At 38.6% G+C, this 15,875-nt stretch overlaps 1 protein-coding gene across 2 annotated transcripts in view; it reads right to left on the reverse strand.

Moving 5' to 3' along the window:
- The window catches only part of WDR7 (WD repeat domain 7), a 363,545-nt gene that overhangs the window by 58,133 nt on the left and 289,537 nt on the right, over positions 1-15,875 (reverse strand). For both annotated transcript variants that reach the window (XM_059140623.1, XM_059140622.1), the window contains one exon: positions 10,747-10,846. In XM_059140623.1, coding sequence (XP_058996606.1) covers positions 10,747-10,846 — 100 coding nt within the window. The remainder of the gene's footprint in view (positions 1-10,746; positions 10,847-15,875) is intronic.

Genomic DNA, 15,875 nt, shown 5'->3' on the forward strand with positions numbered 1-15,875 from the left:
CTCAGGCCCATTGCTCCCTCTAACTACACGTAAAATCTTTGTTATTTTTGTAGAGAAGGACACACTGTTTTCCAAACTTCGATTAATATAGTGTTTGCTGACATTTCTGCCGAGTCTTGATTAGCTTTCTTTGGATTTACAGTAGCCTCAGAGTGCTTGCCAAAATTAAATGTATTCTGGAAAATTATATTGGTTTATTTTTATTAGAGGGCTTGAAATCTCATGCTGAAAACATTTTCATATCTTGCCCCACCCCCCTTTTCCTAAAAATGTTATTTATGGAAAATGCCAGCATTCAGTTGTTTAACACTTTGCCAACGCCATGTAACTTTATTTAGAAAATCTGTTACTTAATGTTTAAGAAGCCACACATAAGAGCTGTCTCTAGGTACCTACGGGAATAACTGTTTTCCAGCTAAGATTTGTGCAATTCCAGGTATTAAGATAATCTGAAAACTGCTATAAATGAACCATTCACATACGTCCAGGAAAACAGCGGTTCGTCTTTGGTTAGCACGTTTCCCCTTATGCTTTCTTGCTCCTCTGGGCTTTGCAGATGTTGTCTCTTTTGTCCCTTCTACCTGGCATAAAGTCCCTAGCCCGTCTCCTTCTTTGCCTAACCCCTAATTGTTAATGGCTCAATTCAGATGTCCTCTCCTTTAGAGAAACCTTCCAGACCGTTCTCCCTAGACTCCTAAGCAAGTCTAGGCTAGGGTTGTCTCCTGTGTTCTCCCACAGCATTCTAGATGGCACTACTGCAAAGGGTGATCACAGTATTTCGACCACAGGTTTACGTCTTGTCTTCCACTCTACATTATAAATTCCTTGAGGGTAGAAATTGTTCATATTTATTTTCTGAGGTCTTGCATATACTATGGTGTCTGGAACAGAGAAGAGGCATCATAAAATTTTAATTTTAATTTTATTTTTTTAATATTTCAAAAAATAAAATGAGTGATAACTCCTGAATAAATGAATAGTCTGTCATGTGAGATGAGAAATACAGGCGACAAAACAGACCAACCGTGGGGTTTCATTTTTTATGAGAATAACTGCTGGTCAAGAGTCATTCTGTTCTTCTCAGGAATGCTAGGGAGGGTAAAAAGAAACTAATAAACTATGGGAAAATAGTCTCAGAGCATTCCGGCAATCAAGTGCGCACATCTTCTGACCTAGCACTCTATAAGCAGGAATTTACCCCCCCCCCCCAAATCAGATAGGCATAAAAAGTTACATAAATTGGGCCATTCAACATAGCACTGTTTGTAATGGTGAGAAATGGGGGGGGGGGACTTCAATGTTAATCGATAGAAGTTTGGTTAATGAATTCTCTTACATCTGTGTTTTGGAATACTATGTAGTCGTCCAAACAGTTTAAAAAAGCCCTTTGTAGTTAGTATGCCCAATGGTGAAGTCCTGAGCTTGATCCCTACTCCTCGCCTGCTCTTCTCCCGGTTGTTAGGGCATCTTCATCCATCTCAGTCATCCCTGCCCTCTCTCTCTCACCACTGCCTCCCCCTTACCTGCCCCATACTGCACCTACATCTGAAAATCATCAAGACCTGTTGGCTCCCCTTCACCCACCTGCTTTTCTCCATCTCTGCTATAACAACCCTAGTCCCAGCTCGGCAGCAAGCAGACTTTTAAAATAAAAATGGGTCAAACCAATTCCGATTTTTAGAATCTTTCCTACAGAGAGAAAAGCACTGGTGTATAAAGACATATATTCAAAAATGCCTATTGCAGTCTTGTTTGTAAGAATGCAAAGCTGGATTCAATTTGAGCATTTTCTCAACAGGAAAAGAGTTTTCTAAAATATTCTATTTTTTATAAGGAACATGCTAGATTAATGGTTTTCAACTGGGAGATCTAGCTAGGATACACTATTCAGTCTTTTAACTCGAAGAGCAGTGTGTTTATTATGATTCCAATGTTGTGAAATAAAGAACAAGCCTTCCAAAACTAATAAATAAAAAACAATTCTTAAAAACATATAATTTCCCTGCTTAAAATTCATTAAAGGCATTTCATCATGCTAGAGTAGAAGCTGAGATCCCCACCCTGGCTTTCCTATCCAGCTCCACCTCCAACCTCTCTTCTGCTGCCTCACAAAATCAGTGCCCCCTGCACTTGCCTTTTTTCTGTTCCCCAAACTTTCCAGTGTTCTTTGTACCACCTGCTCCTTGTAATACCCTTCTTTAGATGACGGCACCGTCTGAGGCTAAATGCCATCCCCTCAGTGTGTTCACACCTGAGCACCCTAAGTATGTACCCCGTCATTCCACTATCTTACCCTACTACTACCCTGATGGTTCCTAGTTAGTTTCTTGTTTGTCTCCTCTTACCAGGAAAGCCGCTCCCTGAGAGCAGGACCCATGCCTGTTTTATCTGCAGCTAACAGTTGGCATTCATCACATACTTGCCATTACTGCATAAAACAGATGGGCTCACTGGAAGACATAACACAGTGTTAAGTAAAAATACGAACATATTCGGGCACCTGGGTGGCTCAGTGGGTTAAAGCCTCTGCCTTCAGCTCAGGTCATGATCCCAGGGTCCTCCGATGGAGCCCAGCCCAGCCGGGCTTTCTGCTCAGTGGGGAGCCTGCTTCCTCTTCTCTCTCTTGCCTGCCTCTCTGCCTACTTGTGATCTTTGTCTAGCAAATAAATAAATAAAATCTTAAAAAAAAATTAAAAAAAAAAAAAAAACGAACATGTTGCAGAAGACATACTGAGGAAGAGGGAGGGGGTAGTATTATTTTTGTATTACAGAAAGCAGCCTCAAAGGATTTACAACAAGTGGATGAAACAGGAATTAACTCTAAGGGACAGGTAACGGCGGACTTTAACTTTCCACTTTAAATATTTGTTACTGTTTGAGGTTGTTTTTTAAATGAGCATGAATTACATTTATAGTCAAAAGAACCAATCAATATGATTCCTTTTGGGAAAAAATGGAATGCCAGGGAAGAAAGCAGGTCCACCTCCTCCCTCGCCAGGTGCTCCTTATTGGTTATGTTCCTCTTCTCTCTTTCTCATGGAAATGCTAATCATTCAAACATTGTATCTAGATGTCTCACGGGGAGGATGGAAATGACACAAATTACTCTATTTTGACTGGCTAGGTATCAGTGGATCATTATTGTCAAAGAGAATAAAACACTTCTGTTAAGGAAAACAACAACAACAATAAAACTGTTACAGGAAGCTTCCTGTTGACAAAAAGAAAAAAGAGAATCGGACACTGGCTAGAGCCCACCAGATCCAGAGATGAAGCAGAATAAAAAAATCTCAGACCAACTCCACACCCAAAAAAATCAAACAACAACAAACCTTAAGATTCTAACTACAGTTTTCTTTTGGGTTATAAAAGCAGCCACACACCCATGCAACGTAAGAAGGTCCTGTGATTTACATAAAAAGTTAAGTTCATAAATAAACATAACTGAATTTCAATGGATAAGTAATAGATGATATGCAAATGAGGGAAAATGAGAACATTCACAACTATTCCTGTTGAAACGAAGAGAAACTACAAAAAATTACGCTGACACCTGAGAAACTAAAAATAAGAATAATAGTAAAATGGTTGAATTACTGAATTCATCTCTTATATCTTAAAAAGGATGAAGCAAACAGATGTGGAAAGTTATATAGTAATAAAGCCCTTGAAAATAAAATATCCAGCGGCGGTTAATATAAGGACTTTGAATATATGCAAACAGGTAGGCCAACAACTGAGATATGGAGATAGGCTAAAAATTAGCCTAAAATTACTTTACCCAGAAAGATTCTAATATAGCAGTAACATTAAAAGTAGTATTTATAAAGACTTTAAAAAATCATTGAAGGAGGGACACCTGGGTGGCTCAGTGGGTTAAAGCCGCTGCCTTCGGCTCAGGTCATGATCTCAGGGTCCTGGGATCGAGTCCCGCATCGGGCTCTCTGCTCAGCAGGGAGCCTGCTTCCCTCTCTCTCACTGCCTGCCTCTCCGACTACTTGTGATTTCTCTCTATCAAATAAATAAATAAAATCTTAAAAAAAAAATCATTGAAGGAAAAATATCAGTAGGACAAAAGATTAATGGTGTGGAAAATTAGGATAAACAAAAGAATGTTAAATATAATCAGATAAGGACAGATCAGTAAGTATATATAGAAATCTGCTAATTACTTGACTTGATACCCTATTCATTCATTCTACTTGTAAGATTAATAAAGTAGTCTGGAAATAAGAGCAGCAAATAAAATCATAAGAAAGAAATTGCAATAAATCTACCTGGTATGAAGGTTGATGTGTACCAGCAGGAGCCAACAGAATGAGGTTGACTGACTGTGTCTTATTTAACCAACGACCAAATAATAATCATGAGGGCTAACATTTTTTAAGCCCTTACTATTGGCTGACATTTGTTTCATATATATTTATTCTTTTAATCTTTACAACACAATGTTATGAGAGTTACTGTGTCCATTTTGTAGATGAATAAACGAAAGCAGAGAGAATTGAAGGACCTTAGTTAGGCCACAAAGCTAACAAGGAACTACAAGAGCCCAAGTCGGTCAGGCTCCAGAATCTGCTCTGCCTTTTCTAACATGTAAGAGAAAATATATAACTTGCTAATTAATTTTCAAACCAAATTTGGTATGTTGCAAATATTATCAAAGATATAATTAACCTGCGCCAGATAAATGCGTACCAGTAAGGAATTTGAGAGGCCATATAACTTAGTGGGTATAAGGGAATCAAAGAAAGGTCAAAGGAAAACAAATGCAAAGGAAAATAAATTTCAATGGAATTATTAATGAAAACAGGGCCAATTTTCATTATTTTAATGTGGATTATCTTCAGCATTTTTCTTAACCAGGAGTGCTAGTATGCGGCAACTGTATATATTCAGTGCAGGCAGACATTCAATCTAATCTAAAGACAAAAGGAATCGGAAAGGGGCATTTCTTGAAATCTTCACTTTGTTTGAAACGAATCATCCCACAGACATTTTTGAGTGCTTCCTGTGTAACTGGGGGAGGACCACGATAGGTGTGACTGAGTGAAAAGTAGCTCAGAAGAGGAGAGGATTGATGACGATGAGCCCAGCCAGAATCTCAAAGGCTCTGAAGCACAAAGGTCAAGGGCCTAACTTAGGGTTAGCAGAGGACAAGGTGGATCTCAGGTATACTGGTAAGGAAAGTTGGCTGAACCCAGTGACTGGATGAAGATGGGTAAAGGAGGAGTAAGAGCTGCGATGTCCTGGTATGACTGCACCACTAACAGAAAAAGGTGGGTTAGAAAAGATGCGGGGCGAAGAATATAGGCTTAGGTTTTCTAAAACACTGAATATGAAACAATGACAAGATAGCAGAATGGAAATGTCTAGTGGATAAAACCTTTAGGGGCTGGAGTTTAGGCTGAGCCCAATTATAAGGTGACAGGTGAAGTTCAATGCATCTGTCCTACATAGAACAAAGAATCTGTTAAGGCCAGAGGAATTCAACATGCGGGCTGATTACTCTTTATAGCATTAAGCTGTGTGATGGGTTACACGTCAGCATTCCAGAATTTACCTTTGGTCTAGAATGGATTATAGCTAGACCTCAGTTGTCACAGTAGTATGAATACAATCAATCTTTGCTTCTATTTTTTCCTTCATTATCTGGCCTATGGCAGACCTGGTCATGGTCCACTACAGAAATATAGGTACCTTTCATGACTCATAAGAAAGAGGTTTCTCTATGCTCTTTCTGAAAAGATATCCCTTAGAAACAATGTGACAAGGTGTTTCTGACTAACCAAAAATACAACTATGCCCAAAATTACCCATATATTTTTGATATAATTAAGGCATACTTTGTTTTCATTACCATGTCATATAATGTTTCTTATTATATTTTTTACTCCAAAGACTCAGTGTTTTATTTGATTTATGTGTATCCTACTATGCATCCACTATGTTCTAGGCACTGAAAAACAGGCTTCAAAAATGAGTTAAGGAACTTAAACTTTTCAATGATAAAGTTCTCTTAATAATTCAAGATTTAGATAAGACTTCGGCCACACTTTCTGGCATACATCACTGCGTTTTTGTGAGCACTACGGCAAAGGAAGTAAACATCTGTATTTCCCACAGTGGATCAGAGACCCCAAGTGACACGGAACAACCTTCGAGAGGAAAACTAGCTAACAGGAGCCTGGGAGAAACTTGTAGAGAGTGGGCAGGTATTTATTACAGAGGCTGGGTTTCAAAGAGATTGGAAAATCAGTGAGACATAATATCAAGTCTGCCAAACCAAAGGCAAATATTGCTAGAGGGAGGATTTTCATTGCTGATTTAACCACACACAAACCTGCAGCTCTAAGGATTCATGGAACTTAATTAGCCTGCTTATCAAGAATACTGCCTACCAACAAAATTTAAGTACTTCATAGAGAGTTACTTTTCTTTTCTTTTTTTTTTTTTCTTTTTAATTAAGCAAAATTCGAGTCAGGTATAGGCCTCAGTTGCTAGCAGTCGCCAGGTAAAAGCGAAGTCAGCAGCACAGAAGGATTTTTAACTACCGAGCTGCATCAGAGTTCTGATTTGCACAATCAGTAGAGAGTCAGCCTAACAGCACAGGCAAGAGTTGCCTTTAGGAAGGAAGAATCTGCACATGCCCTAAGGCAGCCCTGCTTAACTCATCCACCAAAGTGCTCCTCACCGACGACTGTGAACTGGCCCCAGAGTCTACAAACACTCTCACATCTCCATGTGACCTTGCATGTTCTCTACAATTAAGGTAATTTAATTGCAATGTGATGCATTTCCAAGTTTATCTGAATACAATAGCAACCTGTGCTTACTGAAGACTAACCTAAGAATTTCACATCAATTACCTTATTTACTTCTCATGCAAGAACAGGCACTATTTCTTTTTTCTTTCTTTTTTTTATTTTTTTTTAAATGTTTTAATTTATTTTCAGCGTAACAGTATTCATTGTTCTTACACCACACCCAGTGCTCCATGCAATCTGTGCCCTCTCCAATACCCACCACCTGGTTCCCCCAACCTCCCACCCCCTGCCCCTTCAAAACCTTCAGATTGTTTTCAGAGTCCATAGTCTCTCACGGTTCACCTCCCCTTCCAATTTCCCTCAACTCCCTTCTCCTCTCTAACTCCCCTTGTCCTCCATGATATTTGTTATGCTCCACAAATAAGTGAAACCATACGATAATTGACTCTCTCTGCTTGACTTATTTCACTCAGCATAATCTCTTCCAGTCCCATCCATGTTGCTACAGAAGTTGGGTATTCATCCTTTCTGATGGAGGCATAATACTCCACAGTGTATATGGACCACATCTTCCTTATCCATTCGTCCATTGAAGGGCATCTTGGTTCTTTCCACAGTTTGGTGACCGTGGCCATTGCTGCTATAAACACTGGTTGGGGTACAGATGGCCCTTCTTTTCACTACATCTGTATCTTTGGGGTAAATACCCAGTAGTGCAATTGCAGGATCATAGGGAAGCTCTATTTTTAATTTCTTAAGGAATCTCCACACTGTTCTCCAAAGTGGCTGGACCAACTTGCATTCCCACCAACAGTGTAAGAGGGTTCCCCTTTCTCCACATCCCCTCCAACACATGTTGTTTCCTGTCTTGCTAATTTTGTACGCACTATTTCTACTACCTTTACCGTGCGGAAGCTTCAGCTCAGATAGATTGAGAAACTTCCCCAAGGTTATGAAATTCCCAAGCGGTGGAGATGGGATGCAAGCTGCCCAGTTTCTAATTCATCTTCTCTGATACATTACACTGCAGCATTTTAATGGACTTTGTAGTTAAATTTGCTAACTCTTCCTCCTTGGTGAGCTAAGGCACAGCTCAGCAAACTTTTCCTGTAAAGGGCCACATAGTAAATATTTTCAGCTTTGCAGACCATGTAAGGTCTTCGCTGGCGACAATGACTCAATTCTGCTGTAGTGTGACAGCACCACACATGGCCCTCAAAGCAAGGAGCGTGGCTGTGTTCCAGAGAGCTTCATTTACTGAAAGGGGCGGGGGTGATCTCGGCAAGAGCTTGAGAACGCTCAAGTAGACTTCATGCTCTATACAGATATGCATATGTATTCTGTGGCTTTGTATCATCTCCTACTGTGTGTGTTTTGGAAGAACATGTAGGAAGAAAATGGATTAAAAAAAAAAAACAAAAAAAAAACAGCAGCCAATGCCAAAAAGTAAGGGAAAGGGGATTTAGTGCTTCTATGCTCTATGCTCTCTGTTACCAACCAATCTAGTAATGATGACAGGGAATCTGCATGTTCACCCTCTTCTCCCCCAGTCCTGTGTTCTCTGCATCCTGGACAGACCACAGCAGATTCTCCCATCAGCTGTGACTCTCCCTGTATGGTGGTTACATCTTATCTTTCCACCTAATTGGAACCCCACCCCCTAGAGTCCAGTGAATTTACTAATTATCGTCTCTGCATGTTTTAGGTTCTATTTCCATGTCTCTGCGCGTGCTAGGAAAACCGTCCCACTCTCTCTGTCAACTGATTCCAATAGCTGGTCAGGAAATGCAGTACTGCATTCCCAGTTCAAACTCCCTAGTCCTTGGATTCACCTCTAAGACATCATTTCTGAACATGCCAATTACACTTGTGCATTCTGTTTCAACAGCTTACTCGCTTATTTCAAATACTACAACACTGACACCATAAAAGATTTAAGAGAATCCCCGAAGTGTCACTGGCACTGGATGTAACTGGTGACCGGCAAAAGCAGTTAAGACTTAGAGATGTAGCTTCATTTTCCTGTTCTCAGTGATTAGAAGAAAAGGTAACCTTTATTTTCATACAGAACTGGAAGGTGAAGGTTATTCAGTCATATAAAACTAACGGTAATCTGGGACATCAAAATCAAGAAGCTGAAGTGGACAAAAATCTGGAGGCACTAAAATGTCTAAATGTACTAAAATGATGGACAGAAAATAAAACAGGCTAAGAATGACATTACAAATTCCTGTTAAGAAAGAATGCCTTTGATTAGTAAGTGTATCCTAAGTAATTGAATTAAAAAGAATAAAATATCCAAATTATTATGTTTTTTGCATGTTCCAAAAACCTGCATTGAGACATTTGCCCATAATGCATCAGGTTTCTCTCTGCTGGTTTTGCCAACTGTGTCTTGTCCAGTAACAGTCTTCCCTCTGCTTTCTCTGCTAGTAATGATATACTCTCATTTTTAAAAACTGTCTTACCAGAATAGATGCTGAAAACGCTACTTGAAGAATCTGTCCCTTTTAGGAGAGAATCTTACAAACAACATGGAACTTAATTTTTAAACAAGTATTTAGAGTGATTTCACTGCTCGGAGTTCAGAGTAAAACAAACAAACAAACAAACATGGCCACCAATAAGGAGTTAATGTCTAAAAAAAATTGACATCCACCCTCTACGCTCTCACACAAAATGCACACCTACACATTAGAGACTGAGAATGTTTGCATAAAGAAACGTGTTCAACATTCCAACAGTAACCCCTAAACTTGTCTGACCCCTGAAATTTTTACCCCCAACATCTATTAGCAGCTCTTAGAACTACTGTTTTCATGGAAAGCAGCCAGGGAAGCTTTTGGAGAATTAATTAATAGCCTATTAAATTTTAGAGGCAGTATAAAATTTTAGATATATCCTTACGAATTTCTTTATATTTCTTCTGGAGATTCCTAATACAGTTGACTACATACTTATCTAACATAGTTGAATATAATTCCTAATACGGTTGAATAGATCAGCATTGATAAATGCTATAATGAAACATAAGAAGTTATGACTTGGACTATTTATCAATGAGCTCTATAAATTCACCATGTTCACAGGGGAGCTTAGCCCTGGTTTTGCCATTTGTTAACAGTATGACCTCTGGGATAAAGAGATTTAAAGCCTCTCTTGGAGCTTTGATTCACTTATATCTAAAGTGGGGCCAGACTTGCCCTGTCTAACCAACTGGTACATTCTGAGAATCAAGTGATCAAGATGAAAATTAAAATGAAGAACAATTCTTCATAAACAATAAAGTGTTATAAAAGTACAACAAGATTTATAAAAGTATAAAAATAATATATTATCTCATCAGTTTCTTTTTTCTTCTTCTTTTGAACTCTGGCTAGGATGCTGTCTTAGAATTGCCAAATCCCTTGTTTTACTTAGAAAATTAATTTTTGGTTAGTCATTAATCATAACGTACATCAAACATTTTCAGAAAATGCCTGGTGGGGGCGCCTGAGTAGCTCAGTCAGTTAAGTGTCTGCCTTTAGGTCAAGACATGATCCCAGGGTCCTAGGATCAAGCCCTCTTGGCTCCCTGCTCAGCAGGCAGTCTGCTTCTCCCTCTCCCTCTGCCCCTCCCCCCTGTTCATGCTCTCTGTCAAATAAATAAAATCTTAAAAAAAAGAAAAAAAGACAATGCACGGCAAAAATAGAAGAATCAGAAAACTGTTTAAATGTAGAGACTTATTGCAAAGTAGCTGGCGAGCAGAATCACCTTTCTCTAGGCTCTATTATGAACCCATCCGTAGCAGCCCTTCGATGCCAGTGAATAAAGACAGTAGGGCTCTATATTCTTTGAGTCCTTCATTAAACTATTGATCCCTTTAGCATTATCCATAATGTTCCAGCAGCTCAGCACGTCAACTGGTGAAGTGCTAGTCTCTCACTCCTTTCAATAACTTCCACACTTTATGGAGAGGAAGTCACAGTGATTTATTTACCTGACATTTTCCAGTCCGGATGTCGTACAGGGCCACTGAACCATGGCGAGCTCCAACCGCTATTCTGTGATTCCGCTCATAATAGCTGACCATGTAGAACCTGAATTGAACATTTTAACAAACAACAAAAACAAAACAAAAAACCCAGGTGAGATGACCTGCACATGGAAGTGGACAAAACGTATCTCAAAGATAGAAGTCAGCTCTGATACATATTTTTAAATAAATATATCTATAATTAATACATTGAGATTTTTCAGAACTGTTTCATTTTAGTAACTCTTAAAGTCAACTGACAGATAAACATTGCAAATTACCACTTAGGCTATGGATAATTATTTTCAGTAGAAAACAACTTCATCATTACAAACACCTTTTGAATTTTCAAGCAAGAAATAGGGTCAAATAAGGTTTAATAAGAAAACTCAGTTTTGCTATAGTCATTATTATGCAAATACTTCTACTTAAACAGAATGGAAAAGATGAAAAGGCTTACATATTCAGTCCAATTATGTTCTCACATTTTATTAAAGTACCAAGGAGTGAAACATACTTTCTAGCAGATCATAAAAAAGCTACACTAATGTTATGCTTAAGTACATATCAATAATTTAGAATGAAACTAGCAAGTTATCCATAAGGAAAAGGCAAAATCTGGCAAATTCCATAGATTTTCCACATTTACTGGTTTCTCTAAATGACAGCTATGACTAAAGGTAGTACAAGGAAGCACATTTGGTACTTATTTGGCATTACATGAAAAGAAAACTGAGGGAGGATGATTTGAAGGTTATAAGAGGTTGATTTATTTTTATTTACTTCTTTTTTTCTAAGTTAATTTGCATGAGTGGATTAGGTATCTGAATTCCTGATCTATGCTTTGCCATAAAGATTTCCCGGCCATCTGGCTAGAGCCTGGGAAGAAATAAATAAAAATCACTACAAGTGTAAATAAGGTATGATTTTCTATCCCCAATGAATTCTGAATACACCTTCCCATTATCTAGTGCTATTGTCTCGGTAGGAGTTGCCCAGATGAACAAGTGGCCTACGTTAAATATTTATGAGGATATTCCATCAATTCTACCACACATTCCTTGACTTTTTTCTCTGTGGTCGTCCTACCAACCTAACTTTTCTGCTACCATTTTTTTAAAAGATGGGCAGGAGAGGGAAAGGAGATGACAGCAAGGAAATATTTCTCTAATGCTTTCTTGAAATGGAGTAAAAACACCTACAAGGTCACGTGACGACATTTCTGAAATTCTGGTAAGAGAGGCTGGGAGACAGACTAGAGTTTTAAATGTGAACATTTTGAAACCAGCGACATTGTGATGAAGCCATCTAGGCATGGGATGGCATTAGGACATTCACACACAGTTCGTCAATCTAGAAAATGATACACTCAGTTTTAAAACCTTTTGTTTGTTCCTTATTAGCAAGTGATGGATTCATTAATAGTTCTGTCCTATCCCTAAGCCTTACCCAGTAGAACGACTCCTTTCCCTTCAGTGGAAGATTAACGCTTCATTTTTCAGTCGCACGAGAGAGACACTACTTTAGGACCTCCTGCTGGTTTTGGTTTTGCTGTGCTCAGGCAGTGGGATGTCCTCTCTGTACACTGGCTGGAGGGGAGGAAAGGCACTAAAGGCTCCTGACACACATGAAGCTTCCCCACTACTGAGTGGCTAGGGTAAGGCTGTTTCCTCAATGCTTTCCTGTCTGAAGCATCACATTATGCTACCGCAACAGAGAAGGCAGGGATGGGCATTCAAAATCCGATGCACCTATATTTGAAAATTTAAAAAATGCCCTAGAAGAGTTTAAGACCTTCACTATTTTGTTATTCAATCATTACAGTGGTTTAAGTGTCGGGCATCACTATATAGCTACACTGACATCTACACACACAGTTAACTCGCAATTACAGTAACATGGAACATACTACCTAACAAATGCTTTAGCGAATATTTATTCTGTTCAGGTTAATAGCCACAGGAAAATGAAATTTCAGAAGTATTTTTAAAATCTATTCTTAAACTTCGCACAGATGTAGCTGCAATACTGCTGAAATCTTTCTGTAAAACGTGACTGTAATTACCCCTCAAAATAATCCTTTTCAAAAGAAATCTGTGCTGAAATACATTTATGTGGACAAAATTTACTTAAACCAGAATTTCAAAAGTTTCTGATACACTGGCTGTCTTCTATGCTCCGATATGAACCTCATCCTTCTATATCATCTGTAAACACCATAATTTATGGAAGAAAAGAATTCAAATCTATTCTTGGTATCACATCTTTAGTTTCCCTGAAAGGACCATACATTACAGGTCTGCATTTGTCATTCTTTGCAATTTATTGCTAGAGTAATACTTCTAAGCAAGATCTTAAACAATTCTGGACAGTGAAGGTCTTGGGGCACGTTTTTTATCTTTGGACTTCTTGTTAAACTTTTTATTCCCTTAACAGTATCTCTTTCAACACAAGAAATCTGTGGTATAAATATATGTAGTCACTTCACAAGTATCTACTCTCGGGAGAGACAGGCTGCAGGGAGTCTATCTCTGCCGAGGGTTTCCAGAACCCAGCATACCCCTCAACTACTCTCCACTGAGTACTAGTTTTCCATTGAGGGACTGTGAGATACGCATTAGTTGCCCCTACCCCAAAAGGTGGTTGAAGAGGAGGATCCACTACAGTTTTAAAAATTATTCTCGATGTGACCTGAAAGTCTTAAATTCCTACATGAAAGTCTTAAACTCCTTCATAATTTGGAAGGGGGTGCTCTCAGAGTAAGGACTGATGTGGGCTGAGTCTTCTAAAATGGTACTTCAGCTCCCAGTTCACTACATCAACAACGTGTCACTTGGGCAGCTTTCTTGGGTAACAATCTGGTAAGAATCCTTTTATTATATTCAAATCCGAACAAGGAACTTGGCCCATCACAAGGAAACTCTACTAAGTCAGAGAGAACACTACCATCCAAGTACATGAAAGAAAAATAATCTGGAATCCAGTAATGTTACAAAATATATTTCTTACTGGGTCTGGGGTGGTCATCATCCAAGAAATTTAGTCACTGGCCCCACACTTTCATTACTGCCCACATGCAACTGGGGTGATCCTTTTCTTTTTATTCCCAATAAATAAATATTTATTTATCTCAAATCATTCTTTTGGCAATATTTTAAATCACTTCTGTCCTTTGAAAATTACCATGGCCTCAGGGGTCCTTTGACAGACTCATCTTCCAATTACTCTGATAATTTTTTAAATTTTATACTTAAAAAAAATTTTTTTATTAACATATATTATTTGCTCCAGGGGTACAGGTCTATGAATCATCAGGCTTACACATTTCACAGCACTCACCATAGCATATACCCTCCCCCGTGTCCATAACCCAACCACCCTCTCCCTACCCACCCCTACCCCCAGCAACCTTCAGTTTGTTCTGTGAGATTAAGAGTCTCTTATGGTTTGTCTCCTTCCCAATCCCATCTCATTGATCCTTTTCAACCGTGAATTAAATCACCTTTCTCTCATGTTCACAACAATCCTTCAAGTTCCTTGTGACAGGACCCCATCTCTCAGACTTCATCTTCTCTCTTCCTGTTCACTCTGCTCTAGTTACACTGATTTCCATGTACTTTCTCGAATATGCCAAGAGTGTTTCCACTTGGGGAGCCTGGGTGGCTCAGTTGTTAAGCGTCTGCCTTCGGCCAGGTCATGAACCCAGGGTCCTGGGATCAAGCCCTCTGTCAGGCTCTCTGCTTACTGGGAAGTCTGCTTCTCCCTCTCCCACTTCCCCTACTTGTGCTCCCTCTCTAGCCATGTCTCTCTGTGTCAAATGAACAAATAAAAGCTTTTTTTTTTTTTTTTTTTTTTTTTAAAGAAGGTTTCCACTTTGGAGCTCTAACACTTGCTGCACCCTCCACTTGAAAACTTCATCTGCCTGATATCTCCATGGCTTGTACCCTCCCTTCATTCAGGTCTTTGTTCCAAGGTGATCTTGACTAAGATCTTCATAGGCCACCTTATCTAATATAGCAGCCCTTCCTCCATTATCCTGTAGTCCATTATCCTATTTTGTCTTTAATGTACTTAACCATCCCTGATATCAAACAATATTTTGCTTATAGCTCGTTTCTCTCCACCAGAGACTTTATCTTTTGCTGAATGTATGAATACATAAATGTGGTCCAAATGAGCAGTAAAAAGTAATGCAGTAAGAAGTTCAAACACTATGCCTATCCCCCAGTGAACTAGTGTAAAAACTATGCAAAACATAATGATTTTTATGGCCAATGAATATTTTATAGGGTCTAAAATAATAATAATTGAGATGGGGAAATAAAAGAAACAAAACATGTCCAAAAAAGTTAGGCAGAAGAAACAGATGATCCCTCTAAAAATAAATTTTTAATTGAGACAAGTAACTGCAGATTTATATGAAATTATCTATAAAGGTCTCTGTCATCTGGGTATGTTAGCATGAGGCTGACAGTTGCATACTGGAAACTATTTAATTATACCTTAGGGAACTAGAAAAGATTACTTGAACTGAAATTCAAGAAGGCAAATATAGTCTAAATAATGATGCATACAAGAAAGTATGTATTTTTGGTATAAATGTTGTTATGGAAATAAAAACTATGCTGTGAATCTGCCAGATATATTGCCACATGTAAATGTCAATGAACGTGGTATTATCACACAAAACATAGTTAAAAGAAATAATAACTTATCGATCATCAATAAACACTGGAATAGGTTATTTTTCCAAAGCTGTCTCTGTGACTTCAACTTTCCATGACTAAGTCACAGTGGGGTGTCAGCCACCCCACAAATGGGTGTGAAGCACAAATGTGAATTGAGTGCAGGATCCTGGAGCAAATCATTTTGCTTACAGAGTTCGCCAACACCCAGTGCCTGTGTCTCTAAATAACTTTGGTACTCTCTATTTATAGTCTCCTTTAAATTGATGACCTTTTAATTTTTATTAAAAATCACCTTCAAATAAGAGAACACTGATGTGAAATTTAAAAGTCAATTTGGAAACACAAAGGAAAAGGCAATACCCAACTCTTGGCAAAAATACGATTTGGGAGGAACCTAGAAACCGG

The sequence above is a fragment of the Mustela lutreola genome, chromosome 11 (genome assembly GCF_030435805.1).
Source record: "Mustela lutreola isolate mMusLut2 chromosome 11, mMusLut2.pri, whole genome shotgun sequence".
Taxonomy (NCBI): Eukaryota; Metazoa; Chordata; class Mammalia; order Carnivora; family Mustelidae; genus Mustela; species Mustela lutreola.